The 16458-nt window shown below is 47.2% G+C and overlaps 1 protein-coding gene across 6 annotated transcripts in view; it reads left to right on the top strand.

Annotated features, from left to right (window-relative positions):
• Positions 1 to 16458, top strand: part of CREB5 (cAMP responsive element binding protein 5) — a 373995-nt gene that overhangs the window by 72001 nt on the left and 285536 nt on the right. For 5 of the 6 annotated variants that reach the window (XM_074984562.1, XM_074984563.1, XM_074984564.1 and 2 more), the window contains one exon: positions 6754 to 6875. The exons of the other annotated variant lie outside the window; for it this stretch is intronic. In XM_074984562.1, the coding sequence (XP_074840663.1) occupies positions 6754 to 6875 (122 nt within the window). The remainder of the gene's footprint in view (positions 1 to 6753; positions 6876 to 16458) is intronic. 6 annotated transcript variants of the gene reach the window in all.

Genomic DNA, 16458 nt, shown 5'->3' with positions numbered 1-16458 from the left:
CAATTTTGACTATTTTTAAAACTAAGATTAGCTTGCACTTGTAAACAAAAAGGCCCTTATAAACTGGTAAGTTGGAATTTTTCACTGACAATTTTGAGACATTTTCCAAAGATTTGTGGTCCAAGAAATTTATTGAAACTGACCCTTCCCTATGGGGGGAAAAATTTATGCAGCAAATTATTTATGCAAATTGGCATTTTTTGAAAAAAAAAGGAGAAAGTTTTTAAAAATTCTGTCTTTGCAGGTGACAGTGTCCTCTGGCAGTAGACGTACTTCTATCCACTGTACTGGTGTGTGTACACTCCCAGTGAAATGCGGAGTTCAGCTTCAAGAGAGCTGCCTATCATGCAAGGCATGTTTGAGGAAAGTTGGAGTGAGAGGAAAGACTAGGAACTTCAACATATGCATTCCTGGTCTTTTCTTCCCTACTCCAGTCAAATTAGAAGCTATATACTGTAGGGCCACAGAGTTGGCTCCAGCCATCTGGAGTAACCTGAGTGGAGTGGCTCTCTTGCTACTCAGCATCCTCTGGAGTATGATTCCTCCATTTGTTTCCTTGGGCTGATCTCTGAGGGAAGACGTGGCTGATTGTTGGGAACTAGCTATGCACCCAGACCAGTAGCTGTGTTCCCAAGGCACATGGTTGCTCAGCATATATGTGGAAGTGCAGAGCTTTGTGAGCTCAATGGACATGTGATCATATTTGAGGGACTCACTTTTGGGTTTTAAAAAACAGCCTGGTATCGGTAAAACCAGGGAGAGCGTAAGGATACGTGTGCGTGCACAAATTAAGTCTGTATGTGCATGTTACCCCAACCAGGAAAATATCTAAATTTTTCTGTAGGAAAGTCACCCTGTCTGTCAGTTAAGAGGTTGTTTTTGTTTTGTTTTTTTCTCTTTTTTTCATACCTTTTGCATCCTCATTGCAGAAGAGCTGATAGTTTTCCCACCCTCTGGAAAAAAACTGAGGTGCAGTTATTTCATCATCCAGCAAAATCCTGGGGAAATTTAAATTCCTTAATGTTCAAGATGTTGTATTCTTGCATTTCACAAAGAAAAAGAAATGAAATGATATATGGGAGGAGGAGACAGGCTTTCCCCTTAGACATTTGTCTGCCACCCCCCTTCTTTTTTTTTTTTTTGGCAAAGTTGTTCTAGTCATTAGTATCTTTCAAAGATTTGAGGCTGCTTGTGCCTTATAGCAAAACCAGGTGCAGCATTTCCAACAGTATAGTCAGAGTCAGGCTTTTCCATTGTTTCCCAATATAACATGTATAAAATCCTTACGAAAGAACAACCTTTTAACATGTATTTATACATTTGTGACTTCCAATCTTCCAAAACAAAAAAAGAAAAAAGAAAAGGAAGAAAAAATAAGCTGGTCATGAACGTTTCAACAAACCATTTTATTATCAGAAAATGTTGATTCAGTTTTGAATAAATTTTCTCAGGCCTAGGATGATTTTAGCGTGTGAGATGGGCAGCCGTTCAAATCTCTCAGTACTAGTGCTATTACTCTGACTTTGTTATCATTGCATGAAAGTAAAACATCAATAGGTATATAACTTTAGTGCTGTTCCACAGCTGAACTAGCCAAATTCCAGTTATTAATGCACAGAAGACTAAACATTTTTTTTTGAGAAATGAAGCATCAAGTTACAGCCTTTGGCTCAGTGCCGCTCAATAGCTATATTATGGATGAATAATATTTGCAGTGGTTTAGTGGTCAATATAAACTTGAGAAAGCTGGGGCTCTGTAAACTACAATGACCATGATTTAATTTTGCAGTATTTTCCCCAGCTAGCATCATGCTGAAATATTTCCATTTCCATCTTGCTGGATGATATCTTATAAGTTTTGGGGTTGCAGAACACATTTGGGTTGACAGTTCAAATAAGTGCTCAGCAGAGCAATCTAATGATGCATTTCCTCCTAGCACGATGCTTTACTGGGACTGCTGCCCATTCTGGTTGGCCCTCCTTTGGCGGAAGAGGGAGGCACAAATTTGGCCATTTCAAAAAATGGAAGAAAAAATGGAATATGTAATAGTGGGTTTTTTTAAAAAAATTTTGATTAAGACCACAGATCTCCTGTCACCTCACACCGTGAATTTTAAACGAGTCTGGAGAATCCAAGTGCCAGATTTTCAAACACTGAGTGTGCATAGTTGTCACAACGGTTTCAAAAAGAAGTCTGTTCCCATTTACCCAATCAGATAAGGGCTAGATATTCAAAGAGGTCAGCACCCCACCCGCGCTCCGTGTACTGCATATGGAAAAAAAATCAGCCCAGAGGAGTGGGTACTGCGGCCCGAAGGGTGAGAGGGGGTGAGATGGGGTGGTGTCCCCATGCTGTGCACAGCTCTAGCTGCTGGGAACAGTGCACGGAGACACCCCCTCATTTGGGCTGCAGAGACACATGCTGGCAGCCCTGTGGAACAATCAGCAGGAAGCTGCTCTCGCCCTGTTATACAGTCAGCGGTGGTGATAGGGCACCTCCCCCTGGGGCATTTTATATCATCTAGGGGTGGCAGAGGGACCAAAGGGCTCATGGGGAAAAGCATGTGGGGGCAGCACGCAGACTGACCACCTCCTCCCAGGAGCCCCTGCCAGAAGGGGGTTCTCACAGATAAGTGTGGCACTCCCCACATATCCCCCCCACACTCTTGTGCACTCTGCTCTCTCTAGAGCCTGCCCCCTTTCTTCTCACTCCGTCTCCTGCCCCCAAGCTCTCTCACAGAGCCTGCACCCAAGACCCCCACTCCCTGCTCCAGGCCACAGCCTGCACCCTTGACCCCAGCCTGCACCCAAGACCCACCACCAGAACACCACCCCTCAGCTCTCCTGTACCCAAATTTCCAGAGCCTGCCCTCGTCGATCCCCTGCTCCAGCCCACAGCCTGAACACAGGACCCAAACTGCTATCCACTCCCCAACTCCCTGACTCAGACTCCTTCTCAAAGCCTTAGGTAGGTGATGGTAGGAAGAAAGATTGAGTGAGGGAGGGGTAAGGGCACTGGGCATTCAGGGCACCACTAAAATTTCTGCAAACCTGCCACATTGCTAGTGGTCTCAGAAAGTCTGTTTTAAAGATATATCTGGTTCCAGATGATACCCAGGAAGACTGTGAATCTTTGTGAGAAATCCTGATCTTGTCAATTTGCTACATCACAAAACTCCAGTTGGCATTGCTTGTCATAGACCTGTTGACGTCAGCAGGTGCATGACAGTGTATACCAGCTGAGGAACAGAGCCCAGACCTTTGGATAATTCAATATATCTTCCAGAAGGGCAGATTCTGCCACCCATACTCACACTGAATAATCTCGCTCCATTTCTTTACCTGGGCCTGCTCTTGAGGCATATATGCACCATTCAACCCATGTAAGGGTAGCAGAGTGTGGCTGTCAATTCTGTGAAGTTACTTCATCACTGCCGATCACTTCTAAGCTTTTGACATGATGCAATACTTAATCTCAGTCTCCTACTCACAGAATACTTACTGGTGATGCTACTCCTTGGCAGCGTCTACTTGCTGCATTCAGCCATGTGTGCCTTAGAAATGCTTTGTTATACACCTGACCTAACAAAGCAGATTGAAACAATGCATAACTTCTCGACCAGTCATGTATCTTAATGACACACGCCCAAACCTTAGCTGCACCTATTCTCTTCAGCTTTTGTTTTCTAGGTTCTGATGTAGGTAGAGCAGGGAGGGCAATTAGAATTGCTGTCTGTTTGTTCATTTAATCTGATTTCTGTATTTATTTATTGCTAGTGGTCTAAGTCTGTTACTGTGTGATGGAGGCCGACCTGTGATCCCATGTTAATATTTGATGATAGCTATTTATGAGGTTTGCTTAAAAAAGCTGATTAACTTATTTCTGAAACTCTGCTTTTTGGTGCTGATTCAAATGGAATGGTACCTCCCTCATTTAATATGAACATATCACTGAAGAAGCTCAAAAGATATTTCATGTGTTTACTACAGGTTCTGGATGGAATGCCTCCTTTATGCTGAGGAAGGTTTGATAGTCCTCGGCTTGAGTTACATAACAAAGTAAATTGCATTTCAGTAACTTGAGTTATTGTTCATCCCTTTGGATATAAAACCTGCTCCTCCCTTCTTTTAGAGCACTTCCAGGCTGTGTGCCAGATTCCTCCCTGTGTAATACCACTGAGTTCAGTGTGGTTAGTAGTTTGGTTTAATCCTGAAGCATCCTCAACTCCCACTGCTATCAGTAGCTCCTGAAATGAGCTCTCTATACCCAGATTTCAGTGAAAATGCTTGAAAGCTTCCTGACTCTGGTATAATATATACACATATTCATAAACACTAGGTTTTTCTTTACTTTCTCATTGTATGTTAATTAAAACTTACAGACATAACACATAAGCCAAAACTAGAATTTGAAGGATAAAGATTTGCTATTTATATTACATAAATATGTTCCATCAAATCAGTATCTTAACAGGGTGTGTATCGATTTCAATTACAAACTGAAGCCACTAAACTTACCACATTTAAAAAATAAATCAGAATTCAGGCCATGTCCTCTCCGGCTGTGAATTGACTTGTTTGAAATCAGTTTACTCTGTGCTTTACACCATTGCAGGATCTGGGCCCTGATATACAAGTGGAACGGCTAATTCCTTTTGTGTTAGGCATCACTACATGTGTCTGTGCTGGTCATATAACATTCACTCTGTCTGGCAACAGAGATGTATTAGAATCTTGACTAGATCCAAAGCATTAAAATTTTCCCATAGAACTTACTTAGATTGGATGTTTCTAAACCAAGATCTGAATTTGACCCATTATATGCTGGTGGGATCATTGAGTGTGACACTTGTTTTCATCCATTATGGGATGATTTTAACCAGTATGGGAGTTGACAATGACCAAGTAGGGTAACAGGTTACTGTATGAATGTAGGTCAAAACATACAAAGGAACTAAGTAGCTGCTTGAACTAGACAAGTATCGGAGGGGTAGCCATATTAGTCTGTATCTGCAAAAAGAATAAGAAGTCCTGTGGCACCTTGTAGACTAACATTTTTTTGGAGCATAAGCTTTCATGGGCAAAGACCCACCTCATCAGATGCATGTTATTTTGGACTAGACAGGGAGTCATGTAGGGAAAAAAGGGGTTGGGATTTTTCTGGATATTTGGATTTAACAGATATGAATTTCTCCCACGTTGTTTATCCCCTTTTGAGTATGAATGGATGGTACCCATGAAATTTATAAACTTGCCACTGTACCATGCCAGTTTACTGTTAATATGATACTGTAGTGATTTCATTGATGGGAAAACAGAGGCAGATAGGTTAAAGATCTGCCCTGACCACAGAGGGAGGTGGTATCAAAGCTAACATTAGAATTAGGAGTTCTTGCACTCATTGAATTAGACTATCTCCTTGAAACTGAGGATGATTCTAGACCAGATTCCCAAACTGTAATTCTCTGTATTTGTGTGTATGGGGTGAGTGGGGGAGCACATGTGTCATGAGAAGCTCCTTGTGGTGGTGCTGACTTCAGAGCTGGACATCTGACCAGCAGCCACTGTCTTCCAGCCACCCAACTCTGAAGACCGCACCAGCAGCAGTATATAAGTAAGGGTGGGTTGGTATGGCATCGCATATATACTTAAATGGCCCTGTTAGAATCAGTGCATTACTATTTTGAATATTTAGTGAGAGTTGCTTTTTATCTTTTGTAAGTATTTTTACTTATGTAGAGGTGTGTGTGTGTGTATGTGTGTAAACTACTGTAGACATAGAGTAGGGGAGATGATCAAATAAGTTTGAGAACCACTGTTTTAGAGGAATCAGAAACTTGGGGACAGTCCTGTCACTGGAGGTGAAGCTTTCAGGGCACTTTGCAATTGCCTACAGGAAAAAAAAAATCAGGATCTTCAAATCAACCCTGAAGGCTATTTCCAGGCCACTTACCTTTTTTCAACCCTTTCTGGGTGAACATTAAAGAGAATCCTGTCCTGCTATTAATTATTCTGATGAGGGTGGGGGAGAAGTGCTGTGGGATTATTTAAATCTCATAAATTTTTAAATGAATGACAAGACAAGTTGACCCTTTCTCCATATATTCTTGGTGTGGTCAGTGGCTCAAAAATCTTTTCACAATGTTTCTGGCATGATCTCAACCCCTCCCTCAAAAAAAAAAAAAAAGAAAAGGAAAAAATCTGGACCAACTCACTCAGTAATACTCCTCAGCATTGCTGCAACTTGACTGCATGGACAAAACTATGCATGAAGGAGCCAATTTTCAGATAGTTCAGGTACAGAGTTGCATAGTTAATCTGCACATTCGCTCATTGCACCGAAACTCGTGCATCAAGTCTGCCTCGAAGTGCATTTAAATCAATTATCTGCACACAGTTATTGGAGTTTTATGCACACATTCAATGTAGATGTGTCCAAATTAGGGGTACTCATTTATCCATCTGTATTGTCAGGGCTTCTGGCCCTTATTCTCTTTATCTGTAGCAGCCTTCAGCTTGATATAAGAAAGTATGGCACACCTTGTGAAATGCTTCAGCCAGCCCTGCATCTCACATACTTGGTCAAAAAGCATAGTCTTCTGTTTTTAATTCTGAGAGGTTGCAAGGGGGGACAACAAGGAGCAGGTAGATATTTATGTGTCTGCTGGGAAAATGTCATCTCGGTGTGTATTTTACTTACCCTTGTTTTACTGCAAAACATCCATTGTAGATCCTTTTGATATCTGTTCTCAGACCAGACTCCTACACCAACCCGATTCCTGAAGAACTGTGAGGAAGTGGGCCTCTTCAATGATATTGACTGTTCCTTAGAACACGAGTTTAGAAAGGCACAAGAAGAAGAGAACAATAAAAGGGTATGTTTTAGTGCAATGGACTCTTTCCCTTTTCACACCCTCGAAGTGTTTATGGATGCTGTATGAAACCACATAGGTCTCCCTTAGCTGGCAGACACCTTTTTGGTTGGAAACTAGGTGGCACTATAGATTGTGACATGTTTTCTAACCATTGTAATCATTGATAAAAATGTGTAACCAAGATTAAATTTCCTGAAGTGTGTTAGCCAGTTTTTATTACTAGGTCCCATATGTAAGTAAACCAGTGCAAGTCACATGGTTCTTGATGGAGAGACTTGGTAACATCTAATGTTCTGACAAATAGGATTGCTCACTTGATTCCTTTCATTGGTTAAGAGTTGTTTTGGGAGAACGTGGAGAGGACGCAGGAGAATGGAATTGGCACAGAAGTAGCTCTGACCTCATTTCAGCTCTTATTAAATATCTTCCCACTCTACTTCTAGATTTAGTTTTCTGCTACTTTTGTCTGATACAGAGTGTATTTTTGGTAAAATATTCAGAATTGAGGAGGAATCCTTCCTTAAGGGTGGGATGTAGGTAAGGAGAAACTATGGTTCATTAGGTCATGCTTCCTATTTCCATAAGTTGGAGAATCCACATCACTTTACAGTGGGCTAAGTAAGCTAACCTAACCTGAACCAACATCCTTGTATATGGGTTCTCATGAAGTGTTGTCATAATTAAAAGGTGGTTACAATGAATTTCAATACAGTTCAGGGCGAGAAAGAAAGATGGATGAGCTTCTAAAATTTTCAAATAGACACCCAAAGGTGTTGTTTGCTTCCCTGAACTGAAACATGCCTGAATACTGTGAGGCTTACAGCCTCCTCCTCCTCCTGTGGGATCTCCTAGTTGACCCACAGCTTCCCTGAACCTCCCTTTGGGCCTCAGTTGCCTTTCAGCAATCCTCACCACTTCATCTTTAATCTATCACTTGGCAAATAGGCCTCCCTACTACTGAACTTCTTTTTACAGGCCTGGCTAGTTTGATGGTGGTCTGTATTTGTTAGTCTAATTTAGGTCAATATTTGAGGCTAAACTAAAGGATGGGGGATAGAAATTGCTCCCCCCCTCACTGCTAAAAGCAGCAGAAGACCTACCCATACCGCTCAAGCTCTGTCTTGACTAAGCAACAGTCCCCCATAGAGCCCCTGCCTCTTTGGCTGGGATAGTGACTGCTTACAGTTTATGCCAGGTCCATATTAAGCTCTGTGTGGTGTCAGTCATGCCGGGCCTGGCTGCTGCTGCATTCAGACTCTAGAACTGTGCATGTGGAGGGCTAGAGTTATGGGAGTTCTTAGAAGGGGACCGGGGCTTTTTGCCAGGCTGTGAAGAGGAAAATGAGATGTGTTGAAAGGTCATCCAAGGGGAGTCCAGGGGGTTATTTGAGACTGGTTTGGAGGCAGGAAGGTGGCTGGAGTGAGATACTGGAGAGGAAGGGAGTCACATTCAGGATGAGGGCAGGAAGGGGCATGATCCAAACATGAAGACACCTAGGGTCTGGTTAGGGAATGGGAAAATGTTCCAGACAGTTCAGTTATTACAGATTCATCTCTGCGATGAGTGCTATGAAACAGCCATGAAGAGAGAGTATAAATGCATCTCATCTTAGACTGAATTCAGGATTAGTGCTACTATACAGAATGTTTGCAGAAACAGCAAATTAGGACACTTTTATGAGTTAATATTTCTTTACAAATTATCAGTGCTGAGGAAGATTCTCATGCAGCACCTACAGCATGGTATTTATCTTTCAGCAATACGAGACAAGTGGCAATCTCGTGATCTTGAGCTCTGTGAAGTTAAGCACAAATGATACAGTATGATGTTGCAGGGTCAGTTTCAGCTAGCTAGGGGTAGCTGCAAAATCTGATTAAAACCTAGACGAGGGCATCATGTTACTTGATAATTGCCAGTTGTTTGAGGTCCTCTGGAGGTCTTATTCTGCCTTCCTTCTGTCAGCCACTGGAGCTGCCATGAGCTATCTCCAGGGAGCACAATGTGTGTTTTTTCAAAAGAAAAGCAAAAGTCACAGTGGCAAGTTAACATGGAACATTTGTTCTGTGTTTCCAATTAGCCAGCTACACATTCATTCCTGCATTACCAGCCGACTGTGAGATATGAATCTGAGCTGGCCTCAGTAGGGACATACGCAAATGCAACAGACAAAGGGTACAAAGGAACGTGACTCCTTCACATGTATTACTCATGACATGCTCTTAAGAGTTCCACTCTGAAGTGCAAATGTCGCTTGTGTAGCCGTCTCAGATGGTAAGTAAGTACATTTAATCTGAGCAGCACACAGATATGTTGCTCATGACTTAGAAAAGGCTTCCAAAATATTTTTGATCAGGAAGATTCTTTTTTTCATCACCTGATGAAAAATATATGTTTATTTTAGTTCATTTCCCTGTGTCGAAGACAGAGCATAGTGTGGCAGAGATTCTGTGAGAAGACACTGTTTTGTTTTGCTTTTAAACCTGCCAGTTTCCTTATTTGAAAACTTCAAGGCTACAGTCCAAGAAATTATATTCTTTTTAAACCATGAGACCATGTGCAGTCTGTAGAATCATAGAAACAAAGGGCTGAAAGGGGCCTTGAAGTCGTCTAGTTCAGTGTTTCTTAAATGTTTTGGCCACGTCTTCTGGCAGATCGTGTCCACGTGTAAAACGCGGTCCAAAAGAGCTGTCCCTGCTTCTGGAGGATGACATCTACAAATCCATGGATGCTCTTCCAGAAGAACAGGGCAGGAAATGCCATGGACAGTCTCATAGCCCGAGAGCTCTCCCGGGGCCGCCGGCCACTCAGCGCGTTAAAGGGACTCTCCCAAACAGCCCCTCCCTGCACAAGCTTCTGAGGCCTGCTGTGATGCTTACAGCAAGGCTGAGCCAGTCCCTAGTCTTGACTCCCAACCATTAGTCATGGACCCCCAGCAGCTGGTGGGACAGGGTGGTCATGAGCAAGTGGGACAATGTGTGCTGGCTGAAGAATCTCCTGATGAAGAAGGAGACCTTTCTGGATAACTGCAGCTGGCTTGCCCCCATCCTTTGATGGCAGGACACTTGGATGTGGTCAGCCCTCTGTCGAGAAGTATATGGCCATTACCATGTGGAAGCTGGCCACCCCCGACAGCCACCTCTCTGTCAGGCAGCAATTCGGGGTGGGCAAGTCCACCATCATTGCTGTCATCATCGAGGTAAGTCATGCTCCGTGCCCTGGCCCGGCTTGGGGAGCAGGTAGGGGGCTGTTGGGCAAGGGGAACCCTCGGGGTTTGGGAGGGGTGAGGGCTTGGACCAGCGGGGCAGGGATGCCTAGACCAGGGGACCCTGAAACTCCACCCATACACAGGCCTGCTGCCAGAGGGGTGCTCAACTTGGGGGACAGAGGGCCCTGTAGGGCAGGATGGGGGCCCAAGGAGGGGGTAGGGGCACCCCGTGCATACCCACAAGTGTGCTTGCTCTCTGCCCCCTGCAGGTGATGAGGCTCATGCGCATCAGGGACCGGGATGTGGTTGTCATGGGCTTCGCCAACCTCAAGTTTCCCTGGTGCTTTAGGGCTATTGACGGGACACACATCCCCATCAGGGCCACGGGCCACAGCGTTGGCCACTACATGAACCGCAAGGGGTATCATTCCATTGTGCTCCAGGTCTTGGTGGACTATTGAGGGCATCATGGATATCTATCTGGCCTGGCCGGGGCTGAGCACATGATGCGCATGTCTTTCATAAGTCCACTCTACCACCAGATGGAGGCTGGCACCTATATCCCCCCAGTGGAAGTGCACCATCAGGGACATCACCATGCCGTTCTGCTTGGTGGGTGACCCAGCCTACCTCCTGCAGCCCTGGCTTATGCGTCCGTACACAGGCCGCCTCACCCTCTCCCAAGAGCTGTTCAATGCCTGGCTCACATGGGCCCAGTGACCCATGGAGTGTACCTTCTGTCGCTTGAAGGTTAGGTTTAAATCCCTCCTCACGTGCCTCTAAGTGGGGGTGGAGACTGTCCCCCAGGTTATGGGTGTCTGCTGTGCCCGCCTTATCCTCATCGAGGCACATGAGGAGACCCTTCCCCAGAACTGGCTAGCCGAGGCTGACCCTGGATATGAGCAGCCCACTGTGGCCCCAACTGCCAGCTCAACCACAACAGGGTCAGTGTCCTGAAGGCACTCTGGGAAGCATTTGCCTGTGGGAAGCACTGACCCTCACCCAACCCTGCCTTACCACAGACCCCTTTCCACCCATTACCGTTCATCCCCTGCCCCAAGAATCTGAGACACAGGGTTTTGAAAATGTTAAACATTGTTTTTTAAAAACTAGAAATAACATAACAGAAAATGTTTAACCAATAACTCAAACAATAAACATATATGTTACAACTAGGGCGTCTTAACTATGTACATAGGGGGTCACAGAATGGGGGGAACTCCAACTTGGGTAGGGGGGACAGGGACGGGGATGGAGGGGGACCTACTCAAGGGATGGAACGGAGGGCTGTGAGTGCTGGCACCCACAGGTGCCTTTCCTGCCCTGGGTTAGCAGTCCCCATCAGGTCATTGAAGGGACTGGGAGCTCAGGGAGATAAGGGCATGGGGCCGTGGCTTTGGTAGGGGGAGGATTTGTGGGATGGGGTCCCTCTACAGGGCCCACCATGGCCACAAGCCAGTCCCTGAAGCTTCTCCGGGCAGCCATAGAAAGGCCACCTGGCAGGAGGGCAGCTAGGGCCTCAGGGGCATCTGGGGGGCAGGAGCAGCTGCAGGGGTGTGGGTGGGAGGCTGTGGGGGCAGCTCTGCGAGGGCCCTGCACACCATGTGGAGCATTACTGCAGCTTCCCTCCACATGTCCCGCTGCCAGGCCAGTTTGGCATCATCCAGGGCCAGCCACCTCTCAGTGGGTGTTTTTTGGTGCTGCAGGGTAGCTGAATAAGCTGCAGCCTCCTCACCGCAGCCTTGGTGTCGGGACCTCCAGACGTGGACCCATTGGGCCGTGGGTGCTGGGGCTGCTCCAGGCCTGGCTTAAGGACAGGTGGGCCCCCTGGCCTGGATGGGGTTGGTGGGCCTTGAGCTTCTGGCACAGCTCTCCCTTCCCTCAGATAGTGCTGCTGTGAGACATGGGGGGGCAGAACCACCTCCTGGCCCTGGTTGCCAGGCTCACCCTCCCCCGCAAGAGTAGCTATCCCTAACCTAAAGTACAGGCATGTCCCAGGGATGCCACCATAGTAGTGGCCCTTGTTCCCAGCACGCTGGCCCATGCAGCACATGGCCTTGGGGATGGTGCTGGTTTGGTGCCCCCCAATGGAACAGGCTAGTGGGTGAAGGGGGTGTGTTTAGACACGAGGAGTCCCTGCCCAAGGGGTGGGTGGGCTGGATGCAGCTGTGCACCCCAAGGTCCCCAGTGCATACGTGCAGCTCGCAGGGCTCTCCAGGGAGGGTGCCGGATGTTACCTATGGGTTTGCCTAACGCCCCAAGACACACACTGTGGTGGGGCATCTGGGGTTGGGTCATCACGTGGAAGCCCAGGTGTGCCCCCTCTAGGGGATGTGCCATGGCATGTGCTTATCTAGGCACCACCAAAAAGATCTGGGGATGCCCAGCTGGAGGTGGTCTGGCTGTTGGAGGCAGAGAGCAGCTTGATGATTAGCAAGCCCTTGGAGGACTCATCCCCAGATGGGACCTCCAGCTGCAGGGCACTAGGCTTTGGGGCTGATCCAGATTGGTCCAGACTTGCCTCCCCCTCTGTTGTGGTCTCCATGGGGGTGCAGGGTGGGGAGGTGTCATCAGGAGCTCTTATAGCTCCTTGGAGTAGGGGCAGCTGGATGGGGCATGGCTGGAGTGGCAGGAGCTGTCCCAGGCCCTCATGTAGCCCTGCTGGAGTTCTTTTACCTTACACCGGACCTGGTTGGGGTTCTGGGAAGGGTGGCCTTGGGCAGCCAGGCCATTGGCAAGGTGGACAAGTGCAGCGGCATTCCTCCAGTGCTGTGTGGTGTCCCGGAGCACCTCCTCATCCTTCCCGAGCCCCAGGAGTTCCTGGAGCTCTGGCTTTGTCTACAATGGGGCCCTCCACTTTGTGGGCTGGTCAGGGTCCTGGCTGCCCTCGGCCGGCTCCTTTGGGGTGCCCTGGAGGGGGCGCAGGGTGGATGGCTGCTGGCCATCTGTTGGGCTCTGGTCACTGCAGAGGTGGCTGTGAAATGTGAGCTTCAGCCCTGCGTGTGTTGCCTGTCTCCATGCTCTCAGCCTCCTGCCAGAGGGTCTCTGGATCTTTGCAGCTTCAGAAGCAGCCAGAGACCATCCAGCCCTGCTGGGGCTGCCTGGAGCATCTCTGCACTCCAAATGACCACCTCCATGGTGGACCGCTCTTTCAGAAGAAGTGGTCATGGAGCATATATACAAGCCTTCTTCCAGGAGAATTTGTGGAAGAAGGCACTCTTCCTGTTTTGGGAGTAGAGTACAGAATCTGGAGGAGGCAGTGTGGATTCCTCCTGGAAGAGCACCTGTTACATGCAGACACTCCAGCAATCTTCCAGAAGGGCACCTTCTTCTTCAGAAGATTGTGCATGTGTAGGCACAGCCTTTGAGACCATGGAACACCAAGCAATAATACTTCTTTATGCAGAACACCTATGGAAATTATTTTCAAAACACTGTCATACAAAACAACCCCCCAAAACAAACAAATAACCCAGAATATCATAGTAATTCAGAAGTAACATTGTATCCAGTTTTAATAACAGAAAATGTATACTGTAGCCCCCCTAGATATGCAAGGATAGCATTCCAGGCAGCCCTCAAGTACCTTGAATTTCACGTACGTTGAGGGGCTTGGGCGGTGGGTTGGGGCATGGGACTTAAGCCTGGGGTGGGTTAGGGCTGAAGGGAGGACAGGGGGCGGTGGAGCTGAGATGGGCTATGGCGGGTTGAAGCTGGAATGTGGGGATTTGGGAGGGGTGTTGAGCCGGCCAGGGGGTTGGAGCTGGGTCCGTGGGAGTGGTGAGCATGGGGTAGGAGCCAAGCTCTGCAGGTGCATGTGCGCTGGGGGGGCTGGAGCCTGATCCCTGTGTGCAGGTTGGAGCCAGAGCCCTCAGCATGGGTGGGGGTGAGGTGGGGCTGTGGGGGGGTTGAGCCTGGTGGGTGGGAGGAAGGGGGTTTTAGACCTCCTTGTTGCCTGCAGCAGTGGGCAGCTAGGTGGGCTAAAACCCTTCTCCCTACCTTCCCAGAACAGCTCCGCTGTCACCTTGGCAACAGCACTGCTCTGAGAAGGGGGTTTTATCCCTCCTGGCTGCCCGCAGTTAGGTGAGCTAAAATCCTTCCCCCACCTTCCCAGAGTAGCGCCTAGCTTGGGGAAGGGGCTCTTAGCCTGAATAGCTGCCCGCTGCTGAGGGCAGCTAGGCAGGCTGACAGTCCAGCAGCTTTACGTTGTGTGAAACTTACATTTAAAATGAGTTCCATGCACCATGAAGACCGTGAGGCGAGGGTTTACTGTACCATCAGGGTATTTTTCCAAACGCACATGGCACACCTGCGAGTTGTTCACAGAGCACCAGTATTCCATAGATTACAGTTTAAGAAACGCTGATCTAGTCCAGCCCACTCTTCTGAGGTGTTACACCTAGGCCATCCCTACCAGCCATTCATCTAAGCTGTTCTTAAAGACGTTCAATGATGAGGATTCCACGGCCTCCTTTGGAAGCCTTTTCCAGTGCTAAACTTTCCTTATAGTTGGAAAGGTTTTCCTAATATCTAACCTAAATCCCCCTTGCTGCACAGTTTAAGCCATTTTCTACTTGTCCTGCCTTCAGAGGATGTACAGAATAACTGATCAACATCCTGTTTTTAACAGCCCATAACATTTCTGAAGACTGGTATCAGCCTTCCTCCGGCCCGCAGTCATCTTTTCTGAAGACTAAACTTTAATCTTTCCTAATAGGTCAGGTTCTCTTAACCTTTTATCATTTTTGTTGCTTGAATCTAGCCTGAATAGTCTCCATTTTGGTCACCACCTTGCTAGAGTGTGATGTGAAGAACTGGATGCAGTACTGCAGCTGCAGCCTGACCAGTGCAAAATAAAGAGGGAGAAGTGTCTTTTGTACATTACTTATGACACTTCTGCTAACATGCCCCAGAATATTAGCCTTTTTGGTAACCACATCACAATATTAACTCGCATTCAACTGGTGCTCCATTATAACCCCCAGAGCTACTACCTACCCAGATATTCCCTCATTTTGTAGTTACACATTTGATTTTTTCCTTTCTAAGTGTCGTGTTTTGCACCTATTTTTATTGAATTTCATTTTGTTGATTTCAGGCCAATTCTCCAATTTCACACGGTTGGTTTTGAATTCTAATTTTGTCCTCCAAAGTGCTAACAGCTCCTCTCAGCTTGGTGTCATCCACCAACGTTACACAGACCACTTCAAGTACCAGACCAGGACAGGTCCTTGTGGGACCTGACTAGATACATCCCCTCTCCTTTTCCCTCTAGTCTGACAACAAACAATTGATGACTCCTTGTTGAGTTCAGTCTTTCAACAAGTGTTTCACCCACCTTCAAAAATGTCAACGCTAGACTATATTTCCCTAGTTTGCTTATGAGAATGTTGTTTGTGACTGTGTCAAAAGCCTTACTGAAAGCAAGGTATATCACATTGGCAACTCCATCCCCTCTCCTCATCCAGCAAGCCATTAACTCTATTAAAGAAGGAAAGAAGATTGATTTTGAAGGATTATTTCCTTATAAGTCCATATTGCAGAGGTGGGGAACCTTTTGCAGTTTGGGAGCCAATGATTCATAGAAAAATCAGTTGGGGGCCACACACAAGTGAGAAGCAAAAAAAAAAAAAAATTAAAACAACCCTGCACACAACCCTCACTGGACTGGGCCCAAAGTGAGAAAGAGAAAAACCATTCTTCACAGATGTGGCCTCCAACTGAGAAGCAGGAAAAAAGACACTCCCTTCAAGTTTCAGCCCCACAGAATAGGGTGGAGGGAAGGCACCAAAGCTCAGGGATTACCCTCAATGCTGGGTTAGCTCTTCCGAATGCTCAGAACTAGTGCATTTCATGGCCCCCCCCCCGAAGCTCAGATGTGCGGCCAAAATGAGGGTTTCAGTGTGCAGAAGGAGAATTCTGGGGAGCTGGCAGGAGATAGGAGTAAGTGATCTGCATGGGAGGTTGGATGCATGAGGGGTATGGAGTCCAGAGTGTGGTGGGGTTGTAGGGCTTGGGTGGACATGGGGTGTAGGCACAGGCTGTATGGGAGGGGTGCAGAGGCTAGGAGGGAGGGAGGGTGCAGGTGTAGGCTGGGGTTGGGGGTGCAGAGTCTGGACAGGAGGGGGATGCTGCAACTGGGTAGGGGTCTTGGGTCTGGGCAGGAGGGGACACCTAGCTGGCACAGCTCATGGGGGCACAGGTGTCTTCACATGTCTCCGCCTGGTGTGGGTTCTTGGCCAAGAGGAGCAGTGCAGGTGATGCCTTCGGGGAGCACTTCCCTACAGCTTGTAGAGCTGCTTCCTCCTGCTGCCCCGCCAGTCAGAGCCCACAGGCTGGATCCAGCCTGGCTTGCCTTGATTGGACTTGTGAGGTTCA

The sequence above is a fragment of the Carettochelys insculpta genome, chromosome 2 (assembly GCF_033958435.1).
Source record: "Carettochelys insculpta isolate YL-2023 chromosome 2, ASM3395843v1, whole genome shotgun sequence".
Classification (NCBI taxonomy): domain Eukaryota; kingdom Metazoa; phylum Chordata; order Testudines; family Carettochelyidae; genus Carettochelys; species Carettochelys insculpta.
The sequence above is the reverse complement of the archived record's forward strand: the minus strand, read 5'-3'. Positions and strand labels throughout refer to the sequence as shown.